This window comes from Bacillus rossius, chromosome 16 (genome assembly GCF_032445375.1).
Source record: "Bacillus rossius redtenbacheri isolate Brsri chromosome 16, Brsri_v3, whole genome shotgun sequence".
NCBI lineage: Eukaryota > Metazoa > Arthropoda > Insecta > Phasmatodea > Bacillidae > Bacillus > Bacillus rossius.
The window spans coordinates 17,717,175-17,739,921 of NC_086343.1; the positions used below are offsets into that span (position 1 = coordinate 17,717,175).

At 34.9% G+C, this 22,747-nt stretch overlaps 1 protein-coding gene across 2 annotated transcripts; it reads left to right on the top strand.

Annotated features, from left to right (window-relative positions):
- The first annotated feature begins 1,625 nt into the window (after positions 1-1,625).
- On the top strand, positions 1,626-22,639 carry LOC134540253 (WD repeat-containing protein 89). Of its 2 annotated transcripts, XM_063382876.1 has the most exons (11): positions 1,627-1,823; positions 4,290-4,446; positions 5,662-5,781; positions 8,986-9,092; positions 10,632-10,816; positions 13,053-13,184; positions 13,283-13,417; positions 16,409-16,503; positions 18,553-18,655; positions 18,803-18,913; positions 19,610-22,639. In XM_063382876.1, the coding sequence occupies exons 1-11, from the start codon at positions 1,811-1,813 to the stop codon at positions 19,667-19,669; spliced, it is 1,218 nt and encodes a 405-aa protein (XP_063238946.1). In that variant the 5' UTR covers positions 1,627-1,810; the 3' UTR covers positions 19,670-22,639. The 2 variants fall into 2 exon arrangements, with proteins under 2 accessions (XP_063238947.1, XP_063238946.1); XM_063382877.1 differs by lacking the exon at positions 5,662-5,781 and having other exon boundaries at positions 1,626-1,823.
- The last annotated feature ends 108 nt before the right edge of the window (positions 22,640-22,747 follow it).

A 22,747-nucleotide genomic window follows, 5' to 3' on the forward strand; every position in this document is an offset into this window, starting at 1 on the left:
CTATATTTGTATTTGTATTTGTATTAATATGTTATATATATTTTTAATGCCTTTTTGGTAATTATATTTAATTTTCGGAGCTCCGAAGTATATGATCAAATTATAATTTTTTGGGGGAATTGTTAAAGTATTTTTTAGTATTATATAGCTATTTTTTATAAGTAGTAATAGGATATGTATTTTATGATGGATGCGCCGATTTGTGATGAAACGATTTTATTATATATATATATATATATATATATATATATATATATATATATATATATATATATAAAATGTTGTCATATAAATTTTGCATCTTTTTAACTTGCTGCCTCCTCTCACTGTTCGCAACCTTATTAGTATTTTTTAAGCCTGCTATTAGTTTGGGTTTTAATATTTTTTTGGGTTTACCTGCGCTCGCGGTACGGGGCAATATAGGAGTTTTACTGTGTCCCGGTTTGCGGAAGTTGTTTGGTTTGCCCTGGGTTAAGGTCAAACTTTACAGTACAATGCGTAGTACTAAATTCAATGAGTGCGAAAGGGAGGCATCGACACGGGCCGACGCGTGAAACAAAAGATTTTGTATGAGTAATTAACATAATAAGGAGTGCCGCTCAACTCGGCTCGCGCGCGCCGGGCGGCGCGGCGTGATGCGATGTTGCCGTTCGTATGTAAACAAACAAACGTTATAAAGAGCTCTGTCAGTGATTTCGCAGTTTTTCTTTTAAATAAATATTAAAAAATAGTTGGTGCGCAAAATTTTAGATAAAAATGGTACATTATAGTGTGTCTGACACATGTCATGAATGAATCATAGATCAGATCTCAACCCACTTCACTGGCGACCCGCCCCCGCGGGCTGCCGCCCGGGGCGGGCCGCCCCCTCCGCCCCACCCATGCTACGCCACTGCCCGCACCAACAGTTTCTTCGTTGTTGCTGGCGGCCGTCTGCAAGAGAAGCCATTGCCACCTTTGACCAGGACGAGTTTGCTTGCCCACAGAGTTGCTGTGGTTCGTGCGCCGACAAGCGGACATGCACCCGGGAGAATCTAAGCCAATCACGGAACACACACGATGCTACAATGATTTAACACTAAGAGCCTATGATGTACATTCTGTATTGCACAGACCCGAGCAAGCCCGAATATCTACCTTCGGCCAACTTCGTCATTTTTTTGTTTATTACTTTACAAAATTGTGGATGGTTGGTTATGTTAGGTTAGTATAGCTACATTAAAAAAACTGTCAAATGAATCATAGATCAGATCTTAACCCGCTTCACCGGCGGCCCGCCCCACCCACGCTACGCCACTGCCTTCTCATCTGTGTCCTTTAGTTCGTCTGTTATGTTTGAAATGACATCATTTTTCAGATCTTATTGTCAATAAATCTTTGTAGATTGTAAAAAACGTGTTCTGGTTATGAAACACTGTTTTAATACAAATACAAGGATGGTAAATTCGTTTCGCGATGACAACATGTTTTCAAAAGACGAGAGAAAAAAATGTGCCGAAATCGCCCATTATAATACACGGAAATTTGAATTTCACGGGCGTTCTGCAGGACAAGCCGCTAGGATCGCTGCAGTCATGTGTCGCCAGCGCTTGTCATGTTAAATGGCCTGAGTTTCCTATATTGTTCTTCTACTACAATATTTGATTTTACTCTATGGGGAATGAGAACACGTGTGTTGTGATAGTTCTGTGCTGTGCGCGAGAACACTGATTGTCGTCGGATGCCGAAGTCAAATGAGCTTAAAAATATTTTTAAGCATCAAGTAATTGAGTGATAGTTTTGGGCTGCTCGTTTCAATTTACGATTTAAAATGTTTGATGAAGGTGAGCTAGGTTATCTTTCCTACACTCGTTCTCCAGACCAAAAGCATGTTTTTTTTCCCTCTCCATTTTCTACAATGACGGAAACGGATATGTATCTCACTATCTTATTCAGTTCAAACATACGATTATATTTTTTTTACTTCAGCACCGTCTTTTATGATACAAGTGCAATAGAGCTTCGCTGAGAACAATTTTTGCAATTTAATTAATTCGATTTAGCTAAAAAAATTTTAATATTCAATTTGATGTTCGCTTCGCTTAAAAAAATATATTTATATATATATTATTCAAGACCTAGCCGTAACGTACCGAAATTTTTTATTTTTTTTATTTTATTTTCTTAGCACCCAATTGACTCAGTTGATGAGCAGTGGCCCTCTGAATATAGGGCTTGTCAACATGGTTACAAAATTTATGATATACATGTAGGTTATGATTACATACACTATTTCTAATATATGTCATGAAACGGTTCTGTCTTTAAAAAAAAAAACTTTAGGTAGGTACGCTATATTCCTAAGGATACCTGGAGAACCACGGGACCAAATTGCAGCTATTATCAAGCTAATATTGAAACGACGACGACAATCAGGCAATCTTTTGTAGAAATTCTCGGCTACGCTAAAGCACAATGAGGCACAGGCTATCCAATGTAATCAATAAACAGTAATTTCTCAGAAACCAGGTAGAATTTTGAAATGCTGTTTTAAAGTTAAATAGTGAAACTCTGTTGTGTTTAAAAAAAAAAAAAAAATAGGCATGAAACATCTTGTTGAGAATCTTGAAAGCATTAGACAGACTTGGATTAGGTACACGTTTATCGTAATTCTCTCCCATATAATGTTTCATGGCTAGCAATCATATTTCATTGTTGCCCTATGCATGACGAGGAGACTGCAGGCCAGTCTACAGCCTTGTGCTTAGAGGTGATACCGTGCTAGAAGCCCAGCGAGTGTCGTACTTATCCTGCTTCACCAATACGAATACACCTTTGACGTTGGAAATCCCTTTAGCCTAACTCACAGCAATCCATTCCTCATCTGTTCGTTAATCGTTTGACCTCAAGCCAACCAGAAGGCATGGAACGTCTGTAAGCTTTCTATGCTTTAACTTTCGACGGACAGACATGAAGTTATAACCTCCAAAATAATGTTCGCAGGCTTTCACGGCCATTGTCTGAAGTATGAGACCTACTGAGTAGGTAACTGCTCCCTGATGATGGCGACTGCAATGTCGACCGAAACGTTGGTGAATTATTCGCCAAGAACACGGCTACAACCCAGAAGCCAAGTTTTGAATTTTTTTTTTTGTTTGGTAGCTTCCATCACATGTTCTTAAATTGCTTTTGAACAATTTTTAATATAGGTCATCATTCTAAATGGATGATATCTAAAAATATATAAATAATCATCAAAGAAAGTGAGAAGTAAATTGAGTCTAATGAGCTATAAGTTCTTAACCTACATTATTGTCAATGTAACTCACTTATAAAAGAAAACTTCACTACTGTTTAAACCTTCTAGTCTGTGGGAAACCTCAAAATGGTGGACATGGAGTGTTTTGTGAATCGTTCGGTTTTCCGACGCTTGGACGCGAATGATCATTGAAATAGTATCTTTACTTAAATTAATAGCTGGCTTGTTTTCAAGTGGGATGACTGAGCCTCATGTTTCACCCCATGCACGTGCTGGGCCCACCTAGTTGGTGGAGACAATTAGTATGTTCATATGCGGTAGGGAAATCAACAGGATGGGGTTAGTGAATGAATGGCAGCATGGTTTCAGAAGCAGGTGTTGCCGTTTTTACACAAATGGCCGGGGAGTTGGGAGGATTTGGTGGAAGAAGATAATGTACGGAAGCAGGTGGATGCGTAAGGAGTTTTACAGGGGGCGGCATGTGAGTGGCTGGTTATTGTAACTAGCCCTAGTATATGTATTACCTAAAAAAAAAAAAAAAAATCTTTTGCATGGAGGAACTATACCACTGTTTTTTTTTTCTGATGAGGAAATTGAAATATTACAAGTGATATTTTTAACTTAATTATCCGAACCCACAACTTTACTTTAATGTCCCCTTCAACAAAAAAATAAAGTGGTATTATGCATGCACAGTAGGCCTAATGAAATTAAAAAAAATTAAATTTTGTTAATTTAGCCCACTTGGTTCTAATAAACTGCAACTTTCAACATGTACAGAAGGTACTCCAAGAAGGAATCATGGTTGGGATATTCTTACGGCAGAAGAAGCGCAAGTTTATGATAGGGAAAGAATGTTTCAGTATTTATATGGTTGCTTGAGGATCCTGTAGCAAAGCTGTAGTCTATATTCACAGTCGCAGTTTCTGTGTTCACAGTCATGACTGTGTCATGGGCAGAGATGAAATGTGCGTGTTAAGGCTGCTTGCAGATGACCAATGTATGAAGGTTTGGAAAAGAGATACATTTCAATTTTTTTTTTCTTTTGCAGAAAGTCTTGCAAACAGTTTGAATGTGGTAAGTGACAGTGACGACGATGCCTGCGACAGCGAAGAACTGGCGTCCTTGTTCACCGGGCAGTTTGAGCTGCAAGCACAGACCAGAGTCTCGAAAAACAACGCCTACATATTACACTTGTGTGGAGCGACGTAAGTAACGATACTCAGCGTTGTACAATATTAAATTTAAATATGAAGCGTAAGTCCAGTCTACAGTGGCAGTCTCACATAGTCATGGGTTGAAGCAGGACTTGTAGCGTCAATTTGTGGCGTTGAAGACTCTTGTAACTACAACCACCTACTAAGTGGACTCCATAAGCATTAAAACTACGTTCATATACGTTATGATTTATGGGTAAAAGTTCCATCTCACGTATCCTTCAATCCTGATGACATGATTCTGTACATATTAATACTGTGGTACATGATGCTGGCTGTTTTAATTTGGCAGGCTGCACTGAAATATCCTGGAAATATTAAAAACTTGTGGTGTAACAATTAATTATGACTGTAAAATATATCCAAAAGAAAAAAAATTTCTACACAAACTGGCATAATTTGTTAGTATTGTGATATTCGAGTTTTTTGATTATGTCCAGGATCTTTAAACGTAGTAAATTAAAAAAGCAAGCATCAAGTACCACAGGATCATGCCATCAGGATCAAGGGATAAACTTGGATACGTGCAGAATAATTACTGATTTATGCAGTAACCAGATAGGTTTCCGAATATCTCTTTTAAGAGTACCTACCGTTTTACTGTCCAAACCAAATTGTTTAACATTTATCATTGTTTGCTTTCATGATTTTTTTTTTTTTTTTACAAAGCTTTATGAACAAGTTGATTTAGAAAAAATCTTATATTGTGAATGAACTGTAAAAATCATTGGAACTTTCAGGACTGCAACAATTTGCAAAACTTAAATGTTGAACAAGGTTGATACAAAGTAATTATAACTGAACACTTTTTACAATTAAATTTCTAAATGTCTATTTCATTAAATTCAAGGGGTGGTTTGGTGTGGTTTATTGAATTTATTATATGTGTATTGTTTATAATTTGGTATGTTTCAGAAGTCATATTATACCTAACCATACTAATACATACATATTTATTTATTTATATTTAAATTTAATAATTTACATTCTGTTGAGCCCAAATGAGCATAGGCACTTGAATGTACAACAAGTCAGTTACTTAGATAATACTACATGTATAAATCCTTAAAAACACAGAATTTAATATATGTTGACCACATCACAAATTAACGAGATCAAATATTTAACAGAATTTTAAAAAATATATTCATCTCTTTTGATAAAATTTTAAAGAAATGTAGTATTATTTTTTATTCCTTGTTTCAGTAAGCTAAGTTCGAGAGTTGCAGTAGGTCTGTCAGACTATTCTTGCGAAGTTTACGATGTAAACAGTGTCGCTAACGTGGCCACTATTTTCGGACACGGGAAAGATCTGTCTGGTCTCAGGTATGTTGGTTTATTTTTTGTCTGGCAAAAGTGTTCTTTGCCATTTAAATTTGTTTTGGAATTACAGAACTAGTATCCTATTAGTACACTAATATGTAATACAAGTTCAGGGTGTCCACATTCTGGAAAGTCAGGGAAGTGGAAATATGTCAGGGAACTTACTTTAACTCTTTGAAGGGTGCGGGTCACCTCAACTAACCACCAATATGATACTGTTTTATGGGTGGTGGTTACTGTAGCTAACCACAAAAATAAAGTCGTTATGTGGGCGGTGGTTACTTCCTCTAACCACATTATTTTCGTGTGCTCCCTTTTACGGGTCGCGGCGATTCTCTCTAACCACACGTTGTAGTTGTCCTGCGACCCAACAGATGGCAGGAACAGTACCGCGCCACATTTATATGTCCTGTTTATTACTCGAGCCACCACTTTACTCAGACTCGCCATTGTTTCTTGCGTTGCTACGTATTATAGTGCTTTTTACTAGGAATTTTACTATTATATGTGTGGTAAGTGTTTGCTTTTATATTTAATGTGTTTATATAAATGTTTTAATAGTATTTGGGCACTTACAAATGTTCGTTTCTATTCCAGACAGCGTATTTGCATGTGGTTAGTGCTGCTAACCACTGCCCTCCCAGAACTTCAGCATAAATAACAGATCTAATATGCCTCGGCAAAAAGGTTTATCGGAGGATGAAATTTACCGTTTACTGTTTGAAGAAATACCTTCAGAAGAAGATAGTGTCATAGACTCCGATGACAGTTCATCTGATCCTACTTACATAAATAAGAATTTGAACAAAGAAAAAGTTTTCAACACAGTGTCAAGCAGCAGTGAATCTGAACAAAGTGACAGTGATGTGCCAAATGTTTCTAAAGTACTCTCTCGTACAGCTTCATCCAGCTTCGCAGTTACATGGACCCAAGATACTCGTGTTCTTCCAGTGCCTCCCTTCACAAAAGAAAGTGGTGTAGCAGCAAGAATAAAGAACAAAGCAAATATCAAGCCATTGGACCTCTTTTGTGAGTATTTTGATGAAACGCTTATCAACCATATTGTATTTCAGACAAACCTTTATGCTACCCAAACAGGAAAACAATTTGTCCCTACTGATGCATGTGAAATCAGGACATTTATTGGGATAAATTTATACATGGGCATAACCAAAAAACCAAGCTATAGAGACTATTGGAGTTCTGAACCTGACCTCGGTGAGAATTACATTTCTAAACTAATGACTGTGAAAAGATTTAGCTTCCTTTTGAGCCATCTGCATCTAAATGACAACACCGTAGCTCCAGACAGAAATAGTGTAAGCTATGACAAATTATACAAGCTTCGGCCTTTGCTGGATCATCTTTCGAAAAAATTTTTTGAATGTTACCAACCTCACCAGAAACTGGCAGTTGATGAGTCGATGGTAAAGTTCAAGGGGCGGTCGTCCCTCAAGCAGTATATGCGAGATAAGCCTATAAAACGGGGCTATAAGTCATGGATGTTGTGCGATGAGTCATCCTACAATTTGAAGTTTGACATTTACACAGGAAAGACATTAGGGGCAACAGAAGTAGGGTTAGGTGCAAAAGTTGTTCAAAATTTGTTAAGTGGTCTCGAAGGTTGTCATCACATTGTTTTCATGGACAATTATTTTTCTTCTTATGATCTGTTCAGCAACCTGAAGTCAAAAAGTGAAATATATGCGTGTGGAACAATAAACCCTAGAAGAAAACACCTACCTGCACTGAAGGATGAGAAACAACTTGAAAGGGGTGAATTTGATTGTCGTGTTAGTGAAGATGGAGTGGCTGTGTACAGATGGAAGGACAACAAGGCAGTGAACTTGATTTCAACATGCCATGATCCACTGGATGTTTCTTCTGTCAACCGCAAAATGAAAGATGGAACTGTAACAACCATCAAGTGCCCTCAGGTTTTGAAAGACTACAACTCACACATGAATTTTGTCGATAACTTTGATAGACTCAAATCAGATTATGCGATCAACAGGAAAAGTAAGAAGTGGTGGATGAGGTTGTTTTTTCATTTCATCGACTGTTGTGTTACGAACGCATTTATAATGCACAAGGAACTTCCTGTAGAACAATTTACAAACAAAGATTTTCGTCGGGAGGTTTACAAAGGGTTGCTAGCTCCAAGAATAGTTGCTGTGATAGCATCCACTCCATCTGGAAGCAAAGGAATGTCTCCAGTCGCAATCAAGACACATAAACCATTTGTAGACAAGAGTATTCGCCATGAAAGCAGCGGGCACCAACCGGTTCATTCAACATCAAGGAGATGTGCAGTCTGCAGTTCTAGGAAGAAACCAGTTCGTACTGTGTGGATGTGCACTGTATGTAAAGTGCCCCTATGCCTTAGAGCAGGAAAGGAATGTTTTAGAAGTTATCACAGTAAATAGCTTAACTGTTATGGAAGGATAAAGTTACTTGGAAAAGTGTTGGTTATAAACAAAACATTACTGTACTGTTTGTTACATTTGATTGCCTAGTGGGGCTGTGGTTAGTTGTCTAACCACTTTTCATGATCATAGATTATGATTGTTTACAAGTTATTTTAAGAATGTTTCACAGTAGTATACATAAAAAGTAATAAATATTTAAATATAAGTCAGTTGAAATTAATTCGTGAATTTTTTTTTCTCTGCCCCTGTCAGGTATTTTTTTGCTCGCCATTTCCGCCCTTCACAGGTATTTTTTCGATCAAAATTTCTGCCCTTCAAAGAGTTAAAACGTGGAAACATGATGAAAATTCCTCATTGATGGTAATTTTGAGGGGGGAGATCTCATTTTCTGATATGCCATCCTCCAGAAAAAAAATTTTTAGAGCATAAGTCATTCACACTGTAAAATTGTGTATACAAGATATTCTGTTTTTACTGTTACAGTTCTAGGAATGGTGGAGGTTAGAGTGTCCTTATTTCTTCCAGGAAATTGCAAAATTGGTAAATTATTAAAAATAATTTGACAGGAAATTTTATAGTTTTGTTCATGAAAAGGCATAAAATAGTCTAGGATAATTTTGTACAGATTTGCGTGGACTCCCTCGTAATGGTAGTCATACCATTATGTTACAATATCACTCATTCTTAATTTATTGTTGATTTAATGGTTTTTAAAAATTTAATTTTTTTTTTTTTCCTTGGGTTGTGTCATGGTATTTTTCCATTATTTTTCTTTCAGGTTCAGCCCGAAAAATGATAATTTACTTTACACTTGTTCAATGGATGGAACTGTCAAACTTTGGGATTTGAGGACAGACTTGACAAGCTGCAAGACAGAATTCAAAGGCAAGCTTCTTTGCTGGTTTTTCAAAAGAATTTTTTTTTTTTTTTTTTACCCTTTCACACAATCAGAACAAGAATACAGTATCTAAAAAAATATTGAATTTTAATCAAATGTATTGGATGTTTCATAATATACAAGTAAACTTTTTTTTTTGTTGCACAATAAGTTTGGATAAAAATTTAGGGTTCATAAAAAGGTGTGGTCACAAAATTAAATTGAACAGTTTAAGTGTATTAAATAATGACATATATTTTTATAGATACTTAATTAACTTTAAATTCCAGTTACATTTTCAATTTTGACTCTCACTTTGCTTTATAGTAGCACATACAATCCGTGACATACAATCTGTGACTTAATAATAAGCACATTCCTGAGGATCTATTTTTTATTAGTTTATTACATGTGGTTTTTTTTTATTTTGCATATTAAATAAATTTATAAAAATTTTGTGTGTTATAAATAAATGTTTTTTAAAAGTCCTGAAATTAATTCAGCAGATACAGTGAAAGTGAAACATCATTAATAAAAACCCTGTTCATACAAAACTCATCATTAATAACAAAATGTTTTCACAGTCCCTAGAAATTACATAAGAATTATAGTACTAAGTAATTGTGTTTAATATAAATGTATGGTTATTATACAATAAAATGTTTTTGTTCCAAGGCTAAACGATAACGGATAGACGTTTAATACAAATGTACCAGAGTAATGTAAAGACACAATTTGCTGTTCCAACTAAAATTATGTTGATGCCGTTTCTTTGGTTTGTTGTGTGTTGGGGATAAAAAGCTTGGAAATTACATATTATTCCAAAAATTATAGCAGGTTTTTTTTTGTAGGTAGTTTTTTTAATGTTGCTTTACTATTTTGTCTTAAAGCATTTAAAAAGTTGTAAAGTACAAAATATGTTTTTTTGAGCCACTGGTGTAGCCATCCTAAATTTAATTTACAATCCTTTAAAGTACATTTGGTGCCGTGTAAAATTGTGTGCAAGTTTCCTTGGAGCTTTTTTTTTTTTTTTTTTTTAAAGGTGTGTGATGTGTGTAATAAATGAGAAAAATACTTATAAGTTGAATAAAAATTATGATTTAAATTTTTGGAACCTTGTTGTTGAGAAGTTACGAAATGATGGTCCCTTCAGGTTTGTTTTATTGATGTTTGACTGTAGTTGTAGACATGGCAACTTCCTCGACACCAGGGGCGAAGCCAAGGGGGGGGTTTTAGGGGTTCAACCCCCCCCCCCCCCCCCCCCTTTAGCACCAAAATATTTAATTAATTTCTTATTCATCACTCAAACAAATTTCATATTAAAATTAATAAAATTATTACCATTACAATATTTAAATTTAAGAACCAAAAACTGCTAAAATAGCACAATTTTACACCTTAAAATCCAAATTTTCCCGGGGGAGGACCCCCGGACCCCCGCTTTAATACGGGGGGGGGGGGGGGGGGGCATGCTTAACACCCCCCATACACAAATCCTGGCTACGCCACTGGTTGACACGGCCTTGCTTGTGGTGTCTCCCCTGCAGACGGCACCTACGGCGCGACAGGCGCCCCCAAGCCGCTGACCTCGTTCGACGTCGCCCCGGACGATCGCTTCGTCTGCGCCGGCTCGCAGCTGGTCGACGGGGACGCGTTCCTGCTCTTCTGGGACGCGAGGTCGTCCAAGCTGCTGGGGGGCTACTGGGAGTCCCACTCGGAAGACGTCACGCAGGTGAGGTTTTGGCTCGGGCGTCGCCTCGCCGTGATCGGTGTTTTTTCACTCGGGCAGAAGCAAGGTGTCGGAGCTCGCGGAGACGAGGGGAAAGGTCAGGTTTTAAAAACTTATAGTAAAAAAAAGTGTGCTTGAACGTAATCCAAAATCTTATAAATACCATATATAAAAAAAATCAATGGTCCTTCTTTTTTTATTTTTTTTTACCATTTTTTCTTTTGAGTTTTGAGAAATATAAATGGATAATTAACAGTTTTAAGTTATAAGGGTTTTGTGCAAGAGATGTGACTTTCATTAAATTAATTTGTCAAATGTTTTGAGTGTGGCAAATCTAGATTGTTCAGTGGGAATGATTATATATACAGTAAAGCCTGATTATCCACGGAATTGGGTGGACAGCAAAAATCACTGATAACCCATAAAAAGACCACAAAAAAAAAAATAAGGTATAAACACAAAAAACAATTATCATAAAAACTATGTTTTATTGTACAAAAAAATAAACATAACATGTAAAACATTTTAATTGTGTACAGTACAGCAGAAACCTTTGCTCTGCATCTAAATCACAAAAATAAAGAACAGTAAAAAAAAAATGGGTGTGTGTACTTATGTACGCGCGTGAGAAGTTATACTTCTTTGGAATCATTAAAAAATAGTTTTTAATTGCATGCAAATAATTAATTATAGTAAAATAATAAAAGGGCTGGAAAAAGACAGTCAACACAGTCAATAAAGTTCAGTTTAAATTTGAAAAATTAAATAAATAAAATTTAGAGAATAATAAATATATATGACATAATTTGTACTAAATATTATAAGATTCTTAATTTTAAATATTTATTATTGATTATTTAATATTTTAAAAGAAAATAAAAAAATTAATATTCACTTTTCATTTTTATCAAAAAGTTTTCATTAATTTTGTTTATTTATTTTTATGAATATTTATTATTTATTAAATTTAATAATAAATATTAAAAATTAATATTTTAATTTGATGTTCGATTTTAATTTTTATTACAATATTTTTATTAAATGTTTTATTACATTTTTTCTTAGTTTTGTAAATATTAAATAACCAATAATAAATATTTAACATTAATAATTTAATAATATTTAGTATTAATTATATTAAATAATGATATTTTAATTTATATCAATAATAATACATACGGATAGTTAACCTCAATTATATTGGAGCACTTGAAAAAGTAAAAGGCACAATTTTTTTTTTACTAATATTTACGAATAGTAAATAATATTAATCAAAATATTCAATTTAAATCACTACTGAATATAATTTATTAGCACATACATAATTCGCACTTGTATGAAACTAAAACACATGTTGTGAAAGTAGTAGAAACTAGAAACATGTGGATAAATATTATGTATAAATATGAAAACTGTGATCAGAGGCGACAAGCGTGCCCTATGCGCGACTAATAGAGGTTCTATTTCTATTTTGTTGGTAGCTTTTTTTCGAAACTTATTGAGTGGTTTAGCGGGCAGCTTCAACCTGTTAATTTTGTGTTACAGTGATGCGCGCGCATCTTAAAATTCCACTCTCATTATTTTTTTTTTAACGTGCCTAAAGAAGTATAACTTCAAAAACAATATGTAATATACTGTTAACATAAAGTGTTCAGTTATGCCTTGAAGCACCATTTTATATTTTAGAAATAATTTTGAAGTTTTTGTGCAATAATTACACGACGACAACATTTGTTTGTTTTTCAGCCATTATTAATTTCAGGAATTAAGTAAAGACTAATCTTGAGCACTGACAAAGAAACATAAAACACGACTGATCGGTGATCGCTAAGCACTTGCTAACGACTGACACCACTGGACCCACACTCGGGCCGTCAAGGTCGGTGATCAGAGAATGTGAAAGCCACGACCAAAACAAAAAGCAAGAGCCTGCCACTCATCCACAAATTCAGAGAAGGCCTATAAGATTACGATGCACAATAAACCTGTCAGTAAAATTTTCGACCTTCGCACTGTAGGGCCTATTTTCCCTGGCTTGGATAAAAAAAAAAAATTTTTTTGAGGTTTATAATTTTACAAAAATTTCACGGCACACACGGATATTTTGCTCACGGATAATCGGGGCTTCACTGTATATAATCTGCAGTTTTCATTCTCAGTAAAATGACGTACCTAATCATACTTTAAAAACAAAAGCCTCAGAACTTGTTTTTTTTTTTTTTTCTCTCCCACCTCACAGGTCTGTTTTCATCCATTAAAGCAGACCACCATGGCCACGGGCTCAACAGATAAGCTTATCAACATCTTTGACATCAGCGCAAGCTGCGAAGATGATGCACTTCTGCACACCTTGAACACAGAATCTTCAGTGGTAGGTCAAGAAGTTTTTTATATATATTTTTTTTTTACTAGGATAAGGCCTCAAAGCACTGTGCTGATTGGTGCTCAATAAGTATTCTTTTCTTTAAGGCTAAAATCACTTGGCTCGGAGGAGAGGATTCTTTATCGTGCATCACTCACACGGAAGATGTGCAACTGTGGAAAACGGATGGTGAACGACCAGAAGTTCAGTTCTCGCGAGAAACTGTGACAAAATGTTTGCAGGTTAGTGACACGTAAATCAAGTGCCAACCATGGTGCTACAGGATTTGTATGCCTCCTTAATATCCTTACAATAATCCTTCATTTGTCTTTAATTGAACATCCTTGTATTTTACTAAGGATCCTTAAAACATCTTTAATAAAGACTGATAGCATGCAAGTATAATAGATAAACACAGTTATGTTAATGTTCTTTTGTTTCCGACTTGGCAGCAAACAACGCTTTGCGCATTCACATTATAATTAGCGATTTTTGGGCCACGTGATTAAATTTTGTAAATAAAACAAAATTAATTAGTTTTCCATATTTTGTATCCAACCTTTGAACTAAAAAAAGGTATATTTTTTACTTTGAACTTATAAAGTAAATGTAGTTGGAAATCAAATTATGGAAATGTTAAGGCTATAAATATTAGATAGACACTATGATAAGATTATTTATGTTTTGCAGAGATAATTCTGGACAATAGGCTTGTCTTTAAGAATTGATTTAACCAACTATTCCACCTCTTGATAGTGGTGAAAGTGGTGAAGTAAATGGGTCCTCAAAAACTCCTTAATTCATGATTGTACAAGAGGGTACGAACCATGTGCTAAGTGACACAGTGGCAAGACATTAATTAAAGACTTTTTTTTTTGGACATATGCCATTGCTGGTTTATAATGTGTGTCACAGGAGAAACCTCAAGAACGGGCCTGACCTACAATCTGAATCAGCAACGGCATGTGCCAATAAAAAGAAAAGTTTAAAATGGATCTTCTCCAAGATATGACATTGAACTCGCATTGTAGGTACCCGGGCACTAATCCAAGTTCAACCGTCGTGATTTCCGTTTGCCATGGATTTCTTAAGTCATTCGGGAAAAAGCTGATATAGTGCCTTCCCCCGTTTCTTTGAACTATGTTGAGTTCATCGAAAAAAAGTAACTTGATCAGTATTATCTTTGAAAGATTTGTGCAATGGGAGTGCATGACTTGATGGTAAGTTTTTGGACATACGCCATTGCCAAAAACTTTTTCTGTTGAAGTAAAACTAAAAAATAAAAATAAAGAAATATATAAATAAAACCCAAAAAAGGCAAAAAACACAAAATTAAGCAAAAAATTGCTGTTGTCAACAAGGATATAAACACCACAAAATATTCCGTGACAGGAATATGGTCAACAAAACAAAGAAAAACAAAGAAAAATGTACTAAGAGAACGAAAAAAAACCATAAATGATGACGACACAGAAATATTGAACCCAAAAAAATTCAGCACAACGGTTGAAACGAAACAAAACACGACAAAACGAAAAGACGAAACAAACACAATAGTTTTCCAAAACAGAATAGAACGATAAAAAAAAAACCACAAATGATGACAGCACAAAAATATTGAACCCAAAAAGAATCAAGCACAACAGTTGAGACGAGGAAAAAAAAAAAAAACATGACAAAACGAAAAGACGAAACGAACACAATAGTTTTACCAAAACAGAAACAAGCGACTTTTCGGGAACTGCAATCTGCTCCCGTCCTCAGGCAGAGATGCACATGGTACGGAAACACAGGTGCGACTGAGTAGGGGCTGGAAAAATGAGGGTATTTATCAGAGAAGGGGCTACATCTTGCGTATGTCCAAAAACTTACATCAAGTCAACTTGATCAGTATCCTGGAATAATTTCACAGATGTATATTTGTTTGTCACCTGTAAATGAATAAATGTTGCTGATAACTAGATATATTTTTTACTTGATATAACACAGATGTGAATATGGCTTCTAGCCAGAACACCAATTTTCAAGGTTGAACCCTGATAATTTTCATGAGTGGGAAACGGAGGAGACGTTGCCGTGAGCCAGCCAATTTACTCAGGATGCTTCAGTCTTCTCCACTAATGCACTCTAAAAATGCTCCATTATCATGTCGCACATACCTCACGCAAATAATCAGAAAGTGTTTTTTTTTTTTTTTAATTATACATACACATGGTGTATGAAATACTGATTAATGAGCACAACATGTTTCAAACTAAAATTTAATGTTAAACTATTTAATTGGTGCCATATTAATATATTGTTGTTTCATAATACTATTTTGACTCAAATAGTCTCATACTTACGAGTAAGTGATAGTAAATGCTTTGTGTGTTACAATCTAGTATTTTACAAAATATGAACTTTGGGCTCTCTGGATTAGTATTATCTGAAATCTGTTGGCTGTAAAAAATAATGTTAATGACAGGCTGTAAAAAATAATGTTAATGACAATACTACAGTAGAACCCTGTTATAAGTTTCCTGCTTGTGTCATATTTTCGAAGTCCCTACATTTTCCTTATAAGGTATGTTTCACAAATAATGCATTTCTTGCTTATAATGTTTGTTTTCTAAAATTCTAGGAGAAGGAAAAAAAGTTTGAAAACCTCTGTGTATTCTACATATCAAAGGTACATGTCTGTTGGCACCTTTGAATTAGAAAACAAAATAACAAATCCTTTCACTCCTTGCCATTCCTGTCTATTTTCAGATATGCATACCTAGTTTTACAATATTTTAGTTTGTCAACTATTTCACAATCGCACAAAAAAAATAAAGCTTTATATTGCTTATGGAGTTGAATTTATTTCTTATATTCGTACATAAGAATCCATCGAAAACACACGTTCAGGTGGCGAAGGAATGGGACGTTGGCTTTTCCACTCTAGTGCAATTGTTGTGAATTGCGAGACAATTTCACAGAAATGTGACAGTGTGTCTGTAAAGACAAAGAAAAAAGAAGCTGGAAGCTTCCGGAAGTTAAAAGAAAATCGTTGGCTTGGTTTAAGTACATTCGAGCATTGAGTGAACCCATCAGTGGTTTTAACTCTGTTAAGCGCCAAGTTGATATTTCCTGCTTATAACGTTTATTATCTTGTGCCCCCCTTGAAAAATGTTTTAACAGGGTTCTACTTTACCAGCAGAGCAATTTACTTGTAAATAACTGTGAAATATTGCATGTATCTATTGTAGAGAACATCTGTCGACAACTGTTACCTGATAGATGTGCATTGGAAGGAGACATCTGGTCAGGTAATGCTTCTTGCAGGATCACTGTCAAGGAAAGGGTAAGTGAGAACTACTGGTATTGTTTATTCCTATGATTTTATTTTGGATAGCTAACTGAACAAATTACAAATTACTAAATTTTATTGAAAAAATAATAGATATACATTTCAAAATATAGATGAAATGAGACTTCAAATTGGCAGTGACATTAAAATGTCTCATTAACATTAATTCATAAAATTAATAGTAATAAATATTAAATGTTAATAATTAATTACAGTATCCTTTATACCAGTGCTGACTTTTCCTGACTACATTTTTGCACATAATCACGTGATACAAGAGGACAATTGTGAATGTTTAGCAAATTCTATATGCAACGGCCATTGCAATTACTGTGTTTTATCACCTAATCGTCGCACATTTTATACTAAAATGAAGTTTGAAAAGTAGGGTTGTGACGTTTATGCGAGAAAAAAAATTTTTTTGTTAGGTAGTTATTCATAAAAACAAAAACCCATTCATGGAAAGTACGTTTATTTAACAAGTGAAGTATAAAAGAGCACGCCAAACAATTTAAATTAATAAGTCATGCAACAAAAACCTTTCATCAACTTAAAATGGAGAAACAAAATCTGCAATCCGAATGCGAGCCTGAACAAACGCATAACTATCGTCGTAGTACACACGTGTGTGTGGGCCATCAAATGTAGTTAACTCTGCACTCGAAAGAGAGTGCGCGTTGCATGCACTCGGCGAAGATATCAATATTCGGCTACGTGTGCGTGCTCTATACGGGAAGCAACATAACCAAACATGAATGATGCCAACTAGCGCCAGCTACATTTTTATAAGCGGTACACCGCGGCTACGGAAACGAGCAGATAAAGGTTAGAACTTTTAAAAATGTCTTTAAAAGAAAATTGAGAATTTATACATCAGAAAACTTTGTATTTACGTTAATTAAATAAGTAAGTGGTAATTTCGGAATAAATATTAGATTTCTACTTTAAAATACATCGTTTTATACGGAAAAAAAAATACCCACTCAAAGCACTCAGAATCTAAAAGAGGGACCAAAAACACCATGTGACGTTTACACGAGAGGTTTTTTTATCCAAATTTTGACGCCCTAAAATATAGGTGCGACGATTATGTGATAGAAGAGGGTAACTAGTTAAATGCGATTAATGAACAAGAATGAGGTTGACTAATGGTTTACTACTGAAATACATTAGTATGATTGGTAAATAAGAACACGTTACGATGTAACATTGAATGCCTTACTGTCCAATGTTTAAATATGCTATTACTATCACCATTATTAAAAAAACTATCGTCACAGTCTCTTCCTGGCGAGCTGTCATGCGCTTGTGCTGGAATAAGTTTGTAGAACTGCAAGGACGGATGACCTCTCAACAGTGTGTGTCCCATTAGTGGTTGAGCACTAAAATTTCTTGATGAGCTCAAAGAAGGTGCCCAGAAGTTCATTACCCATTTGTCACCAAACGCCACGTTCATTTCACTTTGTCAACTGCCGGCTGGTTAGCACAATAGCCATTGTGGCGTCGTCCCAGGTTGATGTGTGGACATTTAATATTGTCCTGCCTGCGACGATAACTCACCAGGCAAATACCTGCGTTAGTATTATCCTGCCCAGTCCATTGTGTGTACGGTCCCAGTACAGTTCTGCTCACGCAGGGCTGCAACTACCTGCCTGAGGAACGCTACTTCCGTCATTCCCAGTCTGAGCGAAAGTGATGTCACAATTAGAGCCGTTACTCTCAAATTACTTGGTGCAAAATAAAGTTCCTAACACGTTACCATATCAAAATTTTCTATAAATAAATATCCTTATAAAGTAATCAGATCTATAGAAACAAATTACAGTGGTGAGAAATAGTAGTAATGCTATATGCAAACAAATACCTTTCTGTGTTGTGGAAAAGAGGGGGGGGGGGGGGGGGGGGGGGGGGTTTGTCAGAACCCTCAAAAGATATTTGAAATTGTGGAAATTTTTAAAAAGTGTTCTAACTGTAATATGATGTAATAAGTGTTTATTTTCTCTAGAAGAGTTTCGCTTTCACGTTTTTCTCTCCTTATTTTAGCCAGTGTTTGAGGTCACTTGAAGTTACGAATGAAAAGCTCAAACCCATGTGCCAATTTTTGAACAATAAGGAAGTTGTGAGGACAAGTTGGTACCTTCAAAATGTAAGTCCACCGTAGTGATATACACAGATATATGTTTTATGTTTTCAAACACATTTTATCAATCTTGCTGAATTAGTGAATATTTTATCACCAGGATATCAGTATGCTTAGTGTTAAAAACAATAAATTAATCTTTTATTATTTCAGGATGAAAGGGTAATAACAGGTGGTGAAGCTGGTTACCTTAATGTTTGGAAACAACGCCAAGCTTCAAATGGCCACGAAAATAATTTGCCATCAAAGTCATCAAGTATGAAAGTAAGTCATTGTTAATCTTCAGAGAATTTTACTATTAAATAGCTTTGAAAGTGGCAAGAATTGCTTTACATGATGTCTTGATGTCCCTTACAAAAAAGTCTTTACAAATTTAAGGAATTTTGAATAATCTAAGATGTACTCCATCTACCTAATTTGTAAGAAGTAAATGACAACTCTTTTCAGTTCCAATATAATTTATTCCAAAATATTATAGTCATAATAGAGGAAAATACATCTTTATGCTGAAGACTGAACACAGACTTGGTGCGAAAAATGTCGTAATTTGGTGTATACAGGTCGTGGGTGGGTCAATCAGTCAAAAATGTTTATTACAGCACACCTTCCTCTTACCTTATTCCTGAAAATGTTTGGGGGGGGGGGGGGGGGGGAGGAAACAGCATGTTTTACTGAAGTGCTGCACTAAATAAATGTTGCTGTTTTAAATTAATAGGTTTCCGCATTATTACCATGACAGAGCTACCGTCTCACCAGTTATGCCAACTAAGAGTGCAAATTTTTGGTTTGTGGAATTGGGTGCTTTAACAAACAATAGTAGGCATTTAGAAGTCATTTTTCTAGGTTGTCTGACATTGCAGTTTAAATAGTGGAGGCATATGCAATAGTTTTACTTTGTTAATGCTCTGCAGAGTTCTGAACTTACTTTGGTTAACATGTGTTTTTACAATTTTGTTCCAGATGCCATCAAAATTCAAGCAGCACAAGGAATTTTCTAAGCCCTATAGATTATGTTCATAAAAAAAAAATATATATATATATATACACACACACACACAAACCTTTATTGGTGGTACGCTGTTTGGTTACTCATTTTACAAAACTACCCATTCCTACCTATTGCCGACAAAATTGTGACCTTATTGGCCATTTCAACTCTACAACAATTTGTAATTAGTGTGCTGAAGTCCCTGTTCCATTCCACAATTTTGCCAACATAATAAGACATGTATAATTCTCTACAGTGTTTTATCGCACCGTTATTTTAGGGCATCAAAATTTCTTTCATAAAAATTGTATGGTGTTTTTTATATTCCTTTTAGATTCCGAGCACTTTGTATAAATAGTAAACGTGACAGGAAACAGTGCAGTGCAACAGCAATAGGTTTTCAAATTGCTGTCAAGCAGTTTGTAGTTATAATGGGAAAATATAGTAATTACAATTACAGAAAACTGCACAATACAATTTCTCGTCCCGCCATTTTTCAATAAGATAGACGTTATTCCCCGTAAACATTTCTTAAGTAAAACAATATATCATATTAAAGTATTCTATTATTCATTCTGATATTACCGCTCATTTAACAGAAATATAAAGTGTCCGATGTGTAAATTTGCTTTCAAAGACTTAACAAATGTTATAACCTTTTTATGTTTGTCTTCATTGCTGCTGTGTAACAATGTAGCCAATGCTAGTTGGCATCATTTGTGCAAGGTCACGTTGATGCCCGTCTAGAGTGTGCGCACATGATCAATAGCGATAGGTAGAGACAGGTGTTTTTCGCGATGCACGAAATTAATATACATAAACTTAAAAAACGCGAAATTATCAATTACTTAGAGAAATCACGAAAAATATTAAGAAAAAAACACTGAAAATAGCTAAATGTCCGTATTTTGATGACTCGATAACAGCAGTCTATTATAATCGATTGTTAACGACTTTCGATAGTCTAGGAAGTCGTATTTGTGTCACGCTATCGCCTCGCCAGAGTCGCCTCTCGCCACAGTTTGTTAAAATGGCGTGGATGTAATCAAACATTTTTGCTCTGTTTCTTTTTGTAAAACGTTGATTTTAAAATGGCTGTGACAGTATTTAACAGGGCGGCGGAGTTTTTGAGCGAAGGATTCTATGTCTTTGACAAAGTGCAAAAAATTTTCATGTGCAAGTACTGCAACGTTAGAATAGAGTGGCAACGGAAAGACACGTGCTTGAAACACATAAAAAACAGTGCCTCGCATAACAAAAACAAGGAAAGTCAACAATCCGGTGCAAAAAGGCAAGTTTCGCTGGAATATGCCTTAACGGCAAAAAAAAAGGAAATTTTACAAGAATGAGTTCATATGTCAACAACTCTAGCTTTTATCGAAGCAAACATCCCGATTGAAAAACTGGAAGACCCGAAACTTCGTCAATGGATGCACAAGTACATTGCAGGTAGGGCGTACAATATTTTAACAGTTTTGTGCATCCTTAAGCAGATAAACAGAACGTTACGATAATAAATTTTGTTAGGCCTACCTACTCTTGAAATACTCATATAGCTGCGAGTCGTGTTTTTTACAGCACTTATTGGAAAAAGTTGATATAACCTAGCCACAGGCAAAAATAGACTTAACTTATTTGTTTTTAGGTTAGGACTTGGGTTTTTTTTTGTCAGTAAATTTTTTAAAACAGTTTCCAGTACTGTGCTTTGTAACATGTTTAGGCCTAGTAAATACACCTATATGCATTTTTTAAAACCTGATCAATGCAGACAAAAAAGTTTGTATAAATTGTGCAACAATATCTTGTGAATTATCCTACTCGGAATTGTGGTAGGCCTGACAGGTTACAGAGGTTTAAAAGGCATACATAGGTCTAGAAAAGTTTATTTTTTGTGGTTTGTATAAGAGAGAGTTACATTTAATTTATTATGTTACAGTAAAAATTTTACAACACATTTTTAATTATACACCACTATATTTTTTTTTTTTTTAAGGCACTGGGGACTTGCCGTCTGCCAGTAGAATACGGAAATGCTCTGCATAGTTGTTGAATTGTTGCTTGCTCTGTGCAAATATTTGGTAAAGTTATGTATGAAACTGTGTAGTTCTACTCTTAAATGACATATTAAACACATTCACATAGAACTTATATTTGTAAACCTCATTTTGCAGTTTTAAAATCAACGAAATTTTTGACGAAACTAGTGATAAAATAGCGAAAAATATACTGAAATCATCTCGTAAAAAGTAACGAAATTGTGCAAATTTTTTTCACCGAAAACACCTGTCTCTAGTGATAGGACATTCAATGCACACAGAGTAAACCACAATTGACAGCCCAAACTTTTTCATGGATAGTAGGATAGTGTGTACTACTACCGTTTTTCTATTTAAAATTGAACAAAATATGTTTTAGTGGCATGATTTAAATTCTTTGGCATTTCTTTTGTATACTCTACTTTTTAATTAAACTTACTTTCCATGCAATATGTATAACTTTGCATCAACAAAAATGCTCTTCTTGCATGAAAGTTGCACCCCTAGTTATCAAACCTGAATTTAGTATAAAATGTGAGCGAATAATGTGATATAAAACATTTAAATTTTTACTGGACCATTAAAATGTTTGCACTGTTTAAATAATGCAGGACTTCTTTAGCACCATTGACATGTTAAAAAAAAATACATATATGTACATACTAAAATTATCAAAATGAAAAGTACAAAACATTGAAAATTGATTTTATACACTTAGACAATACTAATTTATTTTCATATTTGTCTTATGAATTATAAGATTGGCACTAAGCCTGGTGCAGGTACATAATAGCATCCTGCATTTTGACTAAACACTAAATATGGTGCATCAGAGGTATGTAAGCATTTTCTTTGTAGTTAGTTTGCCGTGTTACACATCTATGACTTACTATGTACCCTTAATTCCACAGTGTATGTATTCACAACATAATGAAAAGTAAAGGGTCAAGGTTTTAAGAATACTAATAGCACAGTTGATTATTTTTCCATAAAAGTCAATTTATTATATATAAATTTCTATACAGCAGAAATATTTTCCACAGTAAAAATTATAACCTGTAATTTCAGAGTATA